Source organism: Tupaia chinensis, unplaced genomic scaffold (genome assembly GCF_000334495.1).
Source record: "Tupaia chinensis unplaced genomic scaffold, TupChi_1.0 Scaffold000335_1, whole genome shotgun sequence".
Lineage (NCBI taxonomy): Eukaryota > Metazoa > Chordata > Mammalia > Scandentia > Tupaiidae > Tupaia > Tupaia belangeri.
Genome location: NW_006159829.1, coordinates 2,522,770 through 2,539,275, shown reverse-complemented (window position 1 = coordinate 2,539,275; position 16,506 = coordinate 2,522,770). Strand labels below are relative to the sequence as shown.

General features: G+C 47.7%; 1 protein-coding gene across 11 annotated transcripts in view; it reads right to left on the bottom strand.

The window, feature by feature from the left end:
- Window positions 1-16,506, bottom strand: part of PTK2 (protein tyrosine kinase 2) — a 291,358-nt gene that overhangs the window by 56,662 nt on the left and 218,190 nt on the right. For all 11 annotated transcript variants that reach the window (XM_014589190.2, XM_006152112.3, XM_006152113.3 and 8 more), the window contains 2 exons: window positions 14,699-14,788; window positions 10,714-10,918 (listed from right to left, as the gene is read on the bottom strand). In XM_014589190.2, coding sequence (XP_014444676.1) covers window positions 10,714-10,918; window positions 14,699-14,788 — 295 coding nt within the window. The remainder of the gene's footprint in view (window positions 1-10,713; window positions 10,919-14,698; window positions 14,789-16,506) is intronic.

Below are 16,506 nucleotides of genomic sequence, written 5' to 3'. Positions count from 1 at the left end.
TTGGAAAATTATTTGCTGAGAACATGTATGTTGATGTGCTAGATTGAACCAATGCACAGTGTATTTTGGATGGAAAATTCATTTGTGTGTTGTGATGGTGTATAGTGAATTAATAAAAAAAAAAAAAAAAAAAACACCAGGTGCATGTGCATGAGTGTTCAAAATCCCAACAGGATTGGAGAAATGACCACGCCCCACTGAGAAGTGTTTTCTCCCTGTCTTTCTTTGGTAAGTAAACATATCCTCTGGCAATTATAAATAAGTAAACAAATACATATAAGCTAAAAAATTTGGTTCTAGGGACCAGCAGTTAGCGTAATGGCTATGTCGCTGGACTCCCATGTAGTCGACTGCGGTTCAAGTCCCAGACCCGGTGGCTTAAACTCACACCGGGCACATGTGCGTGCGTGCCCAAGATCCCGAGAGGAGAATGGAGGAGAAGGGATTGCGGCGTGGCCATCCCCCCTGCGGGGTGATTTCTCGCTTTCTATTTCTCTGTCTCTCTCTGTCTTTCTGGCGAGCACACGTGCCTTATAGTGAAAACCTCTCAAGAAAAAAAAGTTGGTTCTGTTATTTATGTTTCATTACTGGTAAGGCTGAAGACCAACACAAACAAAAATCTCTTAATGTTCAGATGCCACGAGCATTTTAAGATGTATACAGGAGTAACTGAGAGATAAGTTACTTTTCTAGATAATATCTAGACTCAATAGGATAGCAATGAGAATGAAAATACTTCTTGAAAGTACAATGGCTAAGGAGGAATTTAGACACCACCTTTGAAAGGAATTTTGGAAGCAAATACGAAACACATACATGCATATACACACTTAAAAACACACACATACAGACATAAAAGCAACCTCATGTTCTTAACCAAACCTAGAGTTGTGTGCAAGTGTGTGTGTGTTTTAGACAGGGTGTCAGTGTGTTGTGATCCTCCTGTCTAAACCTCTCAAGTAGCTGGGACCACAGGCACACATCCTCAAGCTTGGCTTTTAGGGAGCATCAGGAATCAAACCCAGGCCTCTTACGTGGCTTCAGCCCATGGAGAAGCAGTGTCCTGTGTACTCAGTGCAGCTGGGCTGTCCAATGTAGAGCTGACATCGTAGAATGCACGGAGTCAAAAAGAGTTTTCAAAACTTAAGATGCTGCTCACAGAAAAACACATTCAAATCTATCCCTCTATGAGACATGTATAAAATGTCACAAAGTGTAAGGAGCAGCCAGATCTGGACAAAACACTAGCGACCTTTAAAAATAGATAAGGTCTTCATGCTGACTGCAGGGCAAGCAAAAGCTCTTAACAAAGACATGATCTATTTTTGCATTGCAGGGCAGTGTTGACTGGAGGAAGCTGTGTGTCAGCCAGAGAAGGCCAGAGGAGACTTGTTTAGAACCAGTAACGCAAGATGCTCCACAGCTGCAGTTGACAACAGAAAATACCTGGCTTTACCTTCAACTTCTCCTTCCTCCATTGCTGTATAAAATAAACCTGGGAACGGCTCAGGGCCGCAGTGTTCTCCATCAGAAACGCACAGTCTAGGGACCAGCAGTTAGCGTAATGGCTATGTCGCTGGACTCCCACGTAGTCCACCAGAGTTGGAGTTCCAGACCTGGTGGCTTAAAACTCACGCCGACAGGAACCAGCAGTTAGTGTAATGGCTATGTCGCTGGACTCCCACGTAGTCGACTGCAGTTCGCGTCCCGGACCTGGTGGCTTAAAACTCACGCCGGGCGTGTGTGCATGCGTGCCCAAGATCCCAAGAGGAGAATGGAGGAGAAGGGATTGTGGCGTGACCATCCCCCCTGGGGGGTGATTTCTCGCTTTCTGTCTATATGTCTCTCTCTGTCTGTCTGGCGAGCGCACGCGCCCTATAGCAAAAACCTCTAAAAAAAAAAAACCCTCATGCTGGGTGCGTGTGCATGCGTGCCCAAGATCCCGAGAGGGGAATGGAGGAGAAGGGATTGTGGTGTGGCCATCCCCCTTGAGGGATTTCTCGCTTTCTGTCTCTCTCTTTGTCTTTCTGGCGAGAGCATGCCACTCTATAGCAAAAAAAAAAAAAAAGCTCAGTCGGCCCACTTTCCCACTTTTCCCCACTTGCGTATCTGTTCTTTCAATCCATTGCTGCTTCCACTCAGGGCCCACATCTTCTTGCTTCAGGCTGAGGCAACAGAGATGGCTTGGTAGTTTGATCACTAGGATGAGCTTTCCACCATGGTAGGGGTGGTGGAGAGGGAAGTGGGGGGAGGCACAGAGATGGGTACTTGTGACAGGCTTCCTGTGTGGCAAACCTCCTGTCCAGCCTCCAAACTGGCTAGGACCATAGCTGCACACAGTCTTGGTGTGGTCAGGTCTGCCTGGGAAGCAAACATGGCCCCCTGACCTTTGTGGCATTCTGCCTTAAAAGCAGTGGTGGTTTCTGTAAGCTACCTTGGCAGGGACAGTGATACTTTATTTTTTCTCCCTAAGGTTTTTGTGATAGGATGTATGAGCTTGCCAGAGAAAGAGAGAGAGAGAGAGAGAGAGAGAGAGAGAGAGAGAAATCGCCCCCTGGGGGGATGGCCATGCTGCAATCCCCTCTTCACTCTGTTCTCGGGATTTTGGGCATGCATGCACACGCAACTGGTATGATTTTCAAGTCACTGGATCCAGGACTCAAACTGCAGTTGGCCATGTGAGAATCCAGTGTCCTAACCTCCATGGCACTGGCTGACCCCCAGGGCCAGTGATACTTCTAAAGCATTTCTGTATGCCAAAGTAGGCTACCTATATTACCTAGTGGAATCCCACAAGAACCTAGAAATAGCCATTGTTACTATGTTTATGTTAGAAAAACGGCTGTGGAGACTTAAAGATGCTCCCCATGGGCAGCAGGTCGTGAGGTGGTTGAGGCACTGGACTCCCACACAGCCGACTGCAGTGTGAGTCCCGGATGTGGCCTGCTCTCTCACTTGCCCTCTTTCTATTTCTCTGTCTCTATCTGGAGAGCGCCTGTGTCCTGCAGCAAATTAAAAAGTCTTAACAATAAATAAGTAATTATTAAAAAAGAGATGTTCACCAAGATAATAGATGGGGGGTCAGGACTTGAACTCAGATAGCTGTGACTCCAAAGCTCTTAATAATCATACACAGTTCTGTGGTTGCTTACCTTAAAGTTAAATTCAAATAACCAGATTCTTTAAAGGGTGCTAAAAGGACCAACATATGGCCTAATGGTTATGTCACTGGACTCCCATGACCTGGTGACTTAAAATTCATGCTGGGTGTGTGGACCCAAGATCCCAAGAGGAGAATGGAGAAGGGTCTGTGGCATTGACATTCCCCTTGTTGGGGGGCTTTTTCATTTTCTGTCTCTGCTGGTGAGCACATGTGCCCTTTAGCAAAAGTCTCTTGTAAACAGACAGACAGACAGAGCTTACGTGTGTCTGGTGACTCTCTGTATGCTAAGACCCCAGGCTCCTCTGGGAGAGCTTAGCCACCACCTTCTACTAGATGGGCTAACACAGCGTGTGCTGTCATGAGCGGGGCAAGGGTACTGACTTCAGATGGATTACAAGGGTGTTCCCCAAAAGTTCATGGAAATGTGTTATAAAAAAATGAATTTCAAATTTTTACACCAAAATAAGCTAACATTTTAATTCCATTTCTACACACACACACAAATTTAATTTAAACTTTGCTAGAGTGTCCATGTGCTCAATAGAGAGCGTGAGAGAGAGTGAGCAGGTGAGCAAGCAAGCCCTCCCCATGGGTATGGTCATGCCACAATTCCTTCCCCATCTCTCCTTCCTTTCAGGATGCTGGGCAGCCCTGAACATGCACCCAGACCTGTTTTTTGTTTTTTTAATTTTAATTTATTCATTAATTTATTTTAATTTGACGAGAGAGAGAGAGAGAGGGAAAGTAGGAAAGCAAGCCACCAGGTCCAGGACTTGAACCGTGGTCAGCCATGTGGGAGTGTCCAGCACCTTAACCACCATGCCACCCGCTGGTCCCATCCAGGCCCATTCAACTGTCATGTCCAGGACTTGACCCACGCAGCCAACCATGTTGGACCTAGCTCATGTAACCACCAGGCCATAGACTGGCTCACCACAAAATTTTGAGATCCTTTTATGTAACATTTAATGCTGAAAACAAGACTGTGGGTAGCATTTGTGATTCTGCTCTGACAGGGAGGCTAAGAAATTTGCCAAAGGTCACACACCCTTTTCAAGATTCTTTGAAAAATTCACACACACACACACACACACACACACACTTCATTTATTCTAAAGATGTTGTGAGCTTTACCCAGCAGACTCCCAGATGAACTTAAATACAGTCTGTTTTCCTGAGATGCTTGGTAAGCTCACTTAGGTATGATACCAAGATGCAATATGAAAAGAAGAAAATGAAAGTACGAAACTGGTATAGACACTCTGTGCTAAGATACAGCCTTGATCAAAAGATCCTCCCAAGGACCAGCAGATGGCTGTGTCGCTGGACTCTCACATAGTCAATTGCAGTTTGGGTCCTGGACCTGGTGGCCTGCGTGCCCAAGATCCTGAGGGGAGAATGGAGGAGAAGGGATTGCGGTATGGCCACTGCCCCCCACCCCCGGGATGATTATCTGTCTCTCTGGTGAGCACATACGCACAATAGCTAAAAAACTCTCTTTGAAAAACAAAAACAAAACCTCCCAAAGTTCAGCTTTGCATAAGCTGGAAACTAAACAAGGCAATATCAAGTTAAAACCAAGAGCCAAAACAAAAACAACACAGACACACAATCAAAATCAAACCCCCAAAATAAAAACTTCCAAGGACCCAGAAGCTGGAGACAAGCTCTGCACGCAGGGTAGGTTCACAGCAGGTCCTCTGGAGCCACCTGCCAGCTCGGCTCCAGCCTGCCTGCCGTTGCCTCTGGAGGGGCTTGGCCTGTGCACCTGGGTCAGTTCCGGTCTTACGTGAAAACCATTGATGAAGGTACTACTACACCTGCAAGGACCATGAGGATTACGGTGAAAGAAGGCATGGGTGTTCAGGGGCAATGCCAGGCAACAGTGCTGACTGCTCGGGCCGTGATAACCGGGAAAACTAACTGCAGAGGACGGAGTGAAGAGCAACAGAGCAGCCTCTCTCAAGAGCTCTGGGACGGAAGACTGACTCAAAACCACGAACCGCCTTCCAAGCTGGCATCTGTCAATACAGGCCAGTGTTCTGTCAGACATCAAGGCTCAGGTACATTTATGAACATACCATTTACATCCTTTCATCTCATCTCACATGTGAAGCGGCTTGTTCAGAACAATAATTTCCAAAGGATTCAACAGAAAACTACCGTTGGAGTCGCTGGAACTTTCATTCACTATGGGGAGTACCATAATTGGTAAATCCACTCAGGAAAAACGGCAGCACCCAAAAGCTAGCACATGAGCACCCCAGCCTATGAATACACAACCACTGCGATGCGTGTATGCATGCCATGCTCCTCAGATGACACCGGCTGTGATGTTCAGACAGCAGCGTTTGCAAGAACCCAAAGTAGCAAATTTCCAAAGTCCTACCAGCAGGAGAAGGCATAAGTCAACTACGGCACAGTCATACCAGACGCTGCCCTGCAGAGAGGACGGACGGCAGCTACCTAGTAACACACAGGGTCTCAAACTGCGAGGTGGTCACACAATGGGGCGGCATCATTGCTTCTGTGTTTTGGACTCTGGCTACACGGGGTACCCAAATGGGGAAAAGGCACCGAGTTCTTTGCCCTGTGTTCAATGTAGGTGTGGCAGCTGCATTATACCACAATAGAAATTACAACTATACAAACATCATGGAGTAAAACTTTAAAATGCAATTTTATCTACTGAATTGATTTGTCTAAAAAGGATTTAAGAAACTGAACTTAACTTAAAATGTTGTTCTAAACTGATATAAAACTGATAGTCTTTTTTTACAGTGGCACAAATACCTTAATCAAGGAGACTACTGCCAGGAAATACTACTTTTTTTTTAGTTTATTTCTAGAGAGAGAGACAGAGACAGAGGTGAGATGAAGGGACCTGAGATGAGGTTCTGTCACAGTCCTCTCCCAGCCCTCTAACCAACCAGGACTAGGGGTGAGGGCCCCACATGGTTTGCATGTGCTGTCAGCAGGCACCTCGCTGCCTGTGCTGCCATGCCTGGGCTGGGAAGTAATGTATTGGAACGTGAGCACCAAGACGGCAAACACTGAAGTTGCTGACTAGGTTTCTTGGCAGAGTAGCTACGAAAGAATTAATTAACCAAGATGAAAGGACTCTTCACTCAGAAAGCATCTGGTGCAGTCTTCTAACCTACTCATCACAAGGCACAGGATGCTGAAGTGTGCAGCGTGGGAGAGGGTAGCCGCTCAGCACTGGAGTATCCCTCCTGGGAAGTGGAGCACACTCCACAACAGGCCACCTGCAGGTTCATCTTCTATTGCTCAAGGAATTCACACAGACGAATAAGGAAACAGGACATAAGGAGGCAGGTTCCTTGAGTCATAGAGATCAACTCATGAATCAGTCTGACCAAGGTAATTTTCCTATGACTATGCCTCCGAAGTTTCATCCTGAAAGTCATTTTTCTTAACTAACGTAGTCAGAAGTGAACACACAGCTGAGTTAAGGATGAGAGGCATCCCAGTGACTGTAGTCCACTTGCAATATTTCCTTTTTAGGCAGAGAATGAGAATGAGGTTTGGGAAACATTTTTAACAACCATGCTGTGGTTTGTAAGGGCTATCTTAAATTTTTATTATTCCTTTCTAAAAATCCTGGATATAGCAAAAATTTGGAAAACTTCGGTAAAAGAACCTACAATGGTAATACAGTATTACATCGTGTCCAAACAAGCTATTATACTATAAAGCAAAATCTCACTGGCCCATTCAGTCGTCATGCAGCACATGGTCAGCGAGTGCAGCCAGACTCCACTCCTGCCTCGTGAAGAGTGAACAGAAGCTCAGCTACCTGTGCCCGTGTGTGAGGAAGGGGCTGGAAACTACAAGAAAGGGGCATCTGAAACTACCCGTGCAGAGTCCGCACGTACAGCACGCTGGGTCTGGAGCTGCTCTCCGTCACGAAGCGCTCCTTAAGCTGACACTAGGTGAACGTGAGCGACCTAGGTCGTGGGCTCAGGCCCGGCTGCCTCTGCCTGTGTCTTGGCTCTCGGCCTGGAGAAGGCAGCTCCAAGGTGAGCATGACAGTCCCTGTCCTCAAGGAGCTTCAGTCTAGTAGGGACAAGACATACTAGACTGTTAGCTCGAGGGCAGGAACAGTGCTTGGTTGCCTTTGTCCAGTGACTCACACCAAGCTCAGCTACTGCAGGCACCCACCAGGTGGAACTGGACAGGGCGGCAGCCGCCTGAGCCCATGGAGGAGCAGAGTGTGAGGTGGGTCAGGAGGGAGGTCAGGGGAGTTACACAGTGAGAACAGCCCAGAGATGGTGGGAATCCTTGGGTGGGGTGGGGCTAGTTTGGCCAGTGTGTGAGGGACGTGGGCAGCTGTCAGGCCCTGACAGAGGAGGCCCAGCACTCCCCTGGAAGCTCCTCCTGAACAGGGAAGGCTCACTGAGAGCTCCTGCAATTTGTTGACATCTCAGTGGGCTGATGGAGCCCTTACACCAGAAGATGGGAGAGAGGCTGGGGCAAAAGCAGGCACGGGAAGAACAGCTTTGCTTTTCTGATAAATACAGTGTCAGTTTAAAATGTAGGTTAAGGACATGTGAGAAACAGTAACAGAAGCTAAAGACTGACAAAGGGGCCAGGAGGTGGCATGGTGGTCAAGGCTCTGGATTCTCACATGACCAACTCTGCGGTTCGCGTCCCAGACCTGGTGGCCTGAGAAGCATGCTGAGTGTGTGTGCATGCATGCCCAGAATTCCTACAGATGGATGGAAAAGGGACTGTGGCATGGCCATACCCCCAGGGGGTGATTTCTCACTTTCCCTCTCTCTGTCTCGGGTCTTCCCAGCAAGTGCAAACACCCTACAGCAAAAAACTAAAAAGACTGACAATGATGAGAAGCAGTGCAGGAAGAGCCCTGAACGAGAACAGGAGGCCAAGGAGAGACGTGGCCACCACCTCCAGTTAAGGTGGAGGGCCGGTTGGCCTATGTGGGTCAGGAGCTGCTGGGGAGATGGGGACAGAAATCCTATCAGAGAAGGGGAAAGTTCAAGGACAAGATTTGTCAAAAGCTGTTTTATGGGAGATAAAGAAGAACAAATAAAACATTAAGGGGTTGGCTGTCGCTCTCCAACTCCAGAGCCGCCTCTAGCTCGCAGAGCTCCAGCTGAAGAAGGAGTTAAGTGAGGAGGTCTCTTTACCCAGGCTCGTACAAAGCAGACAGCCCGCAATCCACCAGTGGTAAAGTACCCAGGAAGCAACTGGCTACAAAAGCTGCTCGCAAGAGTGCGCCCTCTACTGGAGGGGCGAAGAAACCTCATCGTTACAGGGCCAGTACTGTGGCACTCCGTGAAATTAGATGTCGTCGGAAGTCCACTGAACTGATTCGCAAACTTTCTTTCCAGTGTCTGCTGCGAGAAATTGCTCAGGATTTCAAAACAGATCTGTGCTTCCAGAGCGCAGCTATTGGTGCTTTGCAAGCGGCAAGTGAGGCCTACTTGGTTGGCCTTTTTGAAGATACCAACCTGTGTGCTATCCATGCCAAACGTGTAACAATAATGCCAAAAGACATCCAGCTAGCACGCCACATATGTGGAAAACGTGCTTAAGAATCCACTATGATAGGAAACATTTCATTTTGGAAAAAAACAATTTTTTTTTTCTCTTCTTCCTGTTACTGGTAGTTCTGAACGTTAGATTTTTTTCTCCACGGGGTCAAAAGCTACTTAAGTATATGACTGCGAGTGGAAAATAGGGGACAGAAATCGGGTATTGGCAGTTTTTCCATTTTCATTTGTGTGTGGATTTTTAATATAAATGCAGGGATGTAAAGCATTAATGCAAGTCAAAATGTTTTGGTGAACAAGTTTCAGCAGTTCAAGTTTACAACGATTACAAATAAAGCTGTTCAATTTTTCTGGACAATGCCAGCATTTGGACTTTTTAAAAACAAGTGAATTTCTTATTGATGGCAACTAAATGGTGTTTGCAGCATTTTTATCATACAGTAGACTCCATCCAGTCACTGTACTTTTCTAAGTGAGCTGTCCTATATGCGAGTACATGTTGTTACTGTGGTCTGTCTTCTGTGCCATCCCTGTAAGTCTGCTATTAAATATATTAAACTAAAAAAAAAAAATGATGGGCAAAACATGAAATAGAGCACACCTGGAAACTGGTTATAGCGGCAAGAGAATATGTAATTAAGTTATAAGAGAATTAAAAACCAGAGCGATTTAGCTTGAAGAAAACTGAAAGGAGATAAGCAAGTGGTTTAGAAATACTCCGAGGACAGAAGTGAGGAAGGTGAGCTATTCGGTGGGGCTGGGAACGCCGTGCTCTCGGGGCACAGCTCTCGCCACGTCACCGCCACCGATACAGGCTGTACCACAGGGTTCGCAGCGTAGTGGGGTGAGGACTGGGTTCTGTTCACTGCTGAAGCCACGGACTCGCCTTGGAGCAGAAGTGCTCAGCCACAGCTGCTGAGCAGACAGCTCCTTTATACTTCCACTGGGGCTCTTCGCTCTTCGCAGAGACACCAAGTGTGGTAAGGCAGAGGGAAGACTCAAGCACTGGGTGAGGGGTTTGGGGAAAGGGACCCCTTAGGGTCTTCTGGACCCTGACATTTATTTGGTTATATTTATAAACAAACAAACAAACAAAAACTAAATATAAAGCAAGTTAAATAACAATGAGTCCCATAAAACCAGGGAAGTGTCTCAAATGTGAGAAGGGGTGGTAATGCACACACTAAACTATGGCACTGCTTACGAAATTAAGCTCCTTGTGCCTAGAAATTGTTTTAAAATATTTTGTTTATTAAAGTGCTAAGTCTTAATCTAGATTCTAAGTCAATTCAACAAATGTTCACTGAGCACTGATGAGGGGCCAGTTCCGAAGCTTGGTTCTGGGGCTGCAGAGGTGAGCCAGACAGTGATGCCCAAGAGCTCTGAGTCTGGCTGGTACGCTGCATGGAGAGCGGTGCCGGTGTCCTGGTCCCCAGGGCTACAGTAGGTGCAAGGCCTGCCGGGCCTGGCACATACCAGGAGCCACAACACATCTCTTGAGCAAGTCACGGTTGTCTTAAAAGATGAGAAAAGTACTCAAAGGGGCGGCCTATCTGAGGGTAGGACTGCTCAGAGGCATTTCTGAAGAGCTTACATCTGAACTGGATTTGAACATGGAACAGGGGAGTTTCTGTTCAGGAGGCAAAAGTGGAGAGAAGTATTTCTGGGAGAGAAAAGGCAGGTGAAAGGCTGGGGCTATGCCAGAATGGCAATGTCCAGGTGCTGCCCGAGTAAACAGGGCCAGGCAGAGAGACAGGGACTAAATTACTGCAGGGCTTGTAAGCCATGCGGTCAGGAGCTGGGGGAAGAGTGCTGATCATCACTGGAACTTCATGAAAATCTTTAGACATCATTTACTTAGACAAGCAAGGTACAAAAAAATTCAAACTGGGTCACTGTGCAAACGAGAAACAGTCCTGCCTGAGGTCACAGACAAACAACCTTAAAACACTACCACTGCAGCCAGGAGCAGCAGCACCCCTACTCCCGCCGGGTTCCCGGCCCCACTCCTACCTGAGCTGAGCTTTGAGCTCAGTAAACCGCGGCCGCCGGCTGGGATCGTAGGCCCAGCACTTCGTCATAAGGCTGTAGAGGGTAGGAGGGCAGTTTGGAGGCATCGGTAACCTCTCCCCGTTTTCGATGCGCCCAATCACGTCGTTGTTCTTCACTCCTTGGAAAGGCTTCACGCCGTGCATCAGGATCTCCCACATGCACACACCTGTAGGCGGGGAGGAACACAGGGCGGAGGCTCAGGGGGGCGGCATTCCAGGGCTCGGGCGGCGGGCCGAGATCCAGGGCAAGCTGCGAGATCCAGGGCAAGCTGTCTGACCAAAGATGAGGCTAGCTTATCCGATGTGAACAACGGAGTGTGAGTTACTATCAAGGAAGGTTGTCATTTCCCTCGGAGGCGTCACTCTCTGAAAATCCTACAGCAGAAAATGACTCACCAGCTACGGCAATACTCACTGATCACTCAGTCAGAGAACACGTGACTGAAGTCTCAATTTCCCCTTCCCTCAGTCCAGCCTGCTTGTTTATAGCAGCTGACCTGAAGCCCAACAAAAACTTCTAAAGTGTAAGTCTGTTTCCAGAACTCTGGTTCCTTAGTCTGTCTCCTGTCATGAGGCTGCCCTGCCCTCGCCTATGTGCTCCATGGGACCACCATTGGCCCACCCTGACCTGTCACTGTTCCCCACAGGAAGGGTATGGCCCTCTCTGGGCTACAGTGATCTTAGCCACGTACAAAGGTGACCTTGGAAAGTTTACTTGCACTCTCCACCTTGGGAAATCAAACACTTCCTCAGTATCTTCTGAACAGTCCCTAAAAATTCGCCTTTAAATGAAACAAAACCCTACAACTGAGAATGGGGATTACATACTGGAATGAAAAGGAAATAAAGAAAGCAGGCTAGCATACATAGTACAGGGTTTCTCCTGGCTTCTTACAACCACCACTCAGCATCCAGGCCACACAGCTCCCTGTCGGCTTCTGGACATGTCCACACCTCTGCTCAGTCTCCTATTCTCCTTCGCAAACCCCCTCTTTCTAGGTATGTATGAAATGCAGTTCTTCTCCGACCCTTTGACTGATCCTCCTCTGAGAAAATTTACTGCCTGCTTCTATTAACGTGTACACCATACGATCGGTGCCTTGAGGAGAGAAACTGTGACTTTATTTTCACATCTTTAGTGCCTAGAACAGTATCTGCTCAAGGAGGCAAAGCCTATTACCATATTGATATGAATGAAGTTTTGGAATCAGTCAAAAATCCAATAATTTCAAATAGAAAGTCTTGGAAGTAAAACGTCTTGGTGCTGCTTTTCTCCCCTGAATCACTATCAGTAATAACAACAACGGTATCGTTTCTGGGGAATTTACTATGTCGCTAGTATCCTTCTTCAAATGTGCATATGTTATCCCTAATACTCACAACAACCTTAGATTTCTTTTCTTTCCCTGTTGATTACTAGAGGTACACTTGCCAGAGGCACAGACAGAGAGGGACAGGAGAGACATCAAGCACTCCCAGTGGGACATGGTCTTGCCCCAATCCCTTTGCTCCCATCTCTACATGCCGTAAGGACCTTGAACATAAACGCACACGTATCTGATGTGTTTCTCAAGCATGCTAGGGCCAGGACTCGAACTGCAATCAGCCAGGTAGGATTTGGTTTCCCCTAACCATATGGGCTCACCTTACATTTCTTTTAATGTATCCTGTCAAATCTGATACAATCAGAAACACCAATTATAAGAAACACTATGATTGTTACTATTTTTTCCAGTTTGCTATCAGGAGCATGTGCTCACTGGAGCGAGGGAAAGTGATAAATGAACCCCCAGAGGTGATGGGCACGGCACAATTCCTTCTCCACCACTTTTCTCTCGGGATTTTAGACATGTATGCACATGTGCACGAGTCTGGAACCTGAACTGCTCAGTTGGCCCTGTGAGATCCAGTCACCTTAACCTCTGCCCCACGACCTGCTGACCCCTATACTATTATTTAGCAACCAAAAAGGGGGGAAACACTGACAACTAAATGATGATACACTCCTTTATTAGAGCCAACAGTTTTTATTTTATTCTTATCAAAGAGTTTTTTTGTTTGTTTGTTTGTTTGTTTTTTTAATGGAGGTTTTTGCTGTAGGGCACGAATGCTTGACAGACAGTCAGAGACAGAGAGAGGAAAAGGGAGAAATCAGACCCTGGGGGATGGCACACTATAATCCCTACTTCATTCTCCTCCTGGGATCATGGGCACACATGCACCTATGCACAGCATGCTTTTGAAGCCCCTGGAGTTGAACTGCAGTCAGCCGTGTGTGAGTCTAGCAACATAACCACTATGCCAGCAATGGCATGGTGATTAAGGCACTGGACTGCCATATGACTGTGGTTCAAGCCCTAGACCTGGTGGCTTGAAAAATCACACGAGGCATGTGTGCATGCATGTTCCAAGTCTCCAGAGGAGTGTGGCAGAGAAGAGATTACATCATGGCCATCCCCCCTAGGGGGGGTGATTTCTGACTTTCTCACTCTCTTTCTTCCCCCCAGTAAGTGCATGCACCCTATGGCAATCTTAAAGACAAAATAAAAACAAAATATCTAAACTCCTTCAGACATAAAGTAACATCACAAACACATCAGACAAAGTCTACATGAATGCAGGCAAGGACAACTGTAATCAAATGCTTTCAGGGTCAGCAGGTGGTGCTGCAGGTAAGGGCTGGACTCCCACGTGGCTAACTGTAGTCTGAGTGCTGGACCTGGCAGCTTGAAACTCAAGGCAAGTGCGTGCACGCGCATGCGTGTGTGTGTGCGTGTGCCCAAAATCCAGAGACGAGAATGGAGAAGGAACTATGGTGTGGCCATCCCCTGGCAGGGAGATTTCTCACTCTCTCTCTCTCTCTATCTCTGGGGAACGCATGCACCATACAGCAAAAATCTCTCTTAAAAGAAAAAAAAAAAAGCTTCCAATCAATACCAATTGCAAAATGCCACTGATTTCAATGACCCTCTTCAAGAAGTGTCAAAATGTAAAAAACATAGGCATTTTCGAACCTTTGAAATATAAGCTCTCCTTGAGGGGAGAGCTCTGTGGGTTACACAGCTAATTGAGGTCTTGGGACTTGAGCCCACATCAGTTGGACTCCAGAGCATTTTCTAATCATGTCATGCTATTCCTGTTGTACTTGAAAGTTCCTTTATCTATAATTATTAAAAACGAGTGTTATGACAGAGAGAACGCAGGAAGTGTGGAGCAAAGGAAGTCAAGGGGACACGGACGGCAGGCTCTGAAGGGCCCTCCTCAGTGAGAGGAGAGATAGGAGAAGGTATTCCAGGGAGAAGCAGAAGCACTAGGAAGGTGGGGGTAGGGACAATTCTATATTAAAAGGGACAATTCCAAAATTTAGAATAACATAGTAGAATGAATTAGTGAATGTTTACAACAGCTGGGAATACTGCAATAATCCAAGGGGGTGGGGAGGCAACGACGACACTGGAGCACAGGGAAGGACGGACTAGACGTGAGAGGAGCCACAGAAGGCAGGAGGCCTAACTCCCAGGTCTTAAGACACATTGGTGAGGAGGTCAGGGTGCAGAACAGAGAGACAAGACTGCAGTTTCAGATGCTTGGGCTGGAGGGCTGTCACAGCAAAGGCAGGGCAGGAGTGAACAGGACGACAGGGAGAAAGCGCAGAGCGGATGGAGACCTGCACCTCCAGCGAGGAAAGGAGCAGCAGAACCGTGACAGTCGGTGTGTCAGATGACACAGTGCCTAGGAAGCCAGTCGGAGCGGGCGAACCAGGCGGCACGGAACCACGTGGCCAGCACGCAGGCCCTGAACAGACAGCTCCTCACCCCAAAGCACGTCTGACAGGCGACGACAAACCCCGTCCTTGGAAGGGACACGTGCTGAGCTTATTTATGAACACAGGAGCTACACTGATGAGATATGTTTATGAACATATGAATACAAATGAAAACACTCACCAAACATCCACACGTCACTAGCTGAGGTAAAACGTCGGAAATTGATGGACTCTGGCGCCATCCATTTAATAGGCAATTTTCCTTTGGAAGCTAGAAGATTAAGTGCAGAAAAAATTCCAGTTATTTGCCGAAAAACCTAACAGTGAGAGCTGCCTCAGATTTTCAGTACCCAAATGAAAAGCTTTAACTATCTGATCCCTTAGGACGGCTGTTCCTTTGGGAGAACTTATTTCCCTTCCTTGGTGTTCCAAGGCCATCTGGGGGTAGGGAAATAAAAACTGACAACTCAGCCAGCAGCTGGTATGGAGGTTAAGGTGCCAGATCCCACACAGTTAGATTTGTGGTTCGAGTCCCTGAGCCACTAGGTTAAGAAAAATCACACCGGGGCAAAGCATATACGTGCAAAATCTGGAGAGGAGAAAGGAAGAAATGGTTCTGCGGCACGGCCATTTCCTCAGGAAGGTGATTCTCCATGTGCCTGCTCTGGCAAACAAAACCCCAAACCCTGGGTGTCACCGACTCTCACGGGGGTGTTACGCACTACAAAGTCCAGGCAAACACAACATACAGGCTCCTGGGGAAATACGCACCCACCTCATCGATTACAACCTTACACCCTACAACAGCTCACTCTGGTCGGCTTTACTTTCCTTTAAAATGAGGCTCACAGGGGTTAAGTGACATGTGTGAAGCCACCCCACTACAGACCCCACTACAGACCCCACTACAGACCCCACTACAGACCCCACTATAGACCCCACTATAGACCCCACTACAGACCCCACTGCAGACCCACTACAGACCCCCATTACAGATCCCCACAACAGATCCCGGGGTGGGACCAGAACCTCTCCAAAGGCCCTGAGCTGTTCTTGGCTGAGACGGGAGGGACGTGTCATTAGACAGACTCGAGCTTTTCACTGCTGTGTGTCCTCCGATGACTACAAAAGCACCTCGAGAACTGGGGGTTATGAACACATTTCAGCAACCAGGCGAGTGCATGAACACATCACCCACGATAATCAGGACTGACCGCATCTGTACCACTATGTGCAGAGCAGGAAGGAGCGATGAAAAAGCAGATTCTGCCTCAGGAAAGCCTGTTAGCAGCCTTCTTTTGAGGCCTAAACCTTTCCTTACTGCCACCAAGCAAACAACCCCAACTGTACTAAACATGCTTTCAGCTGCCGAGCTCCCTGGGTGAACAATCCGGAAGACCTTGCCTAGGAATCCTCACTCCAATGGGTGGAGCACAGTACAGTCAAGTGAGGCAAAACAGATACAGAGTTCACACAGGTGTCCCAAGGAGGGAGGAGACAGTGACTGAGAGGCCAGTCAGGGTGGCTGCAGGAAGAGGACACAGGAGTGCAAGGAGTCGGCTGGGATAGGCACCGGCTCCCAGGGCCTGAGTTGAGGCAGCCAGGGGGTTATGTCAGCCTATTAAGGGTCTGGCCTTCCTTGGGGAGCAAAAAGCCACCATTGAACACTGCCAGAATTCCTGGAAAGAGGCGTGTTATGAACAATCCCTAACTTTTCAGGGGTTATTTTATTTATTTATTTATTATTTTGGGGGGGAGAGGTTTTTGCTATAGGGCGCGTGTGCTCGCCAGAAAGAGAGAGAGAGACAGAAAGCGAGAAATGACCCCCCAGGGGGGATGGCCATGCCGCAATCCCTTCTCCTCCATTCTCCTCTCAGGATCTTGGGCACACATGTACACGCGCCCGGCGTGAGTTTAAGCCACCGGGTCCAGGACTCAAACCACGGTTGACTACATGGGAGTCCAGCGACATAGCCATTATGCTAACTG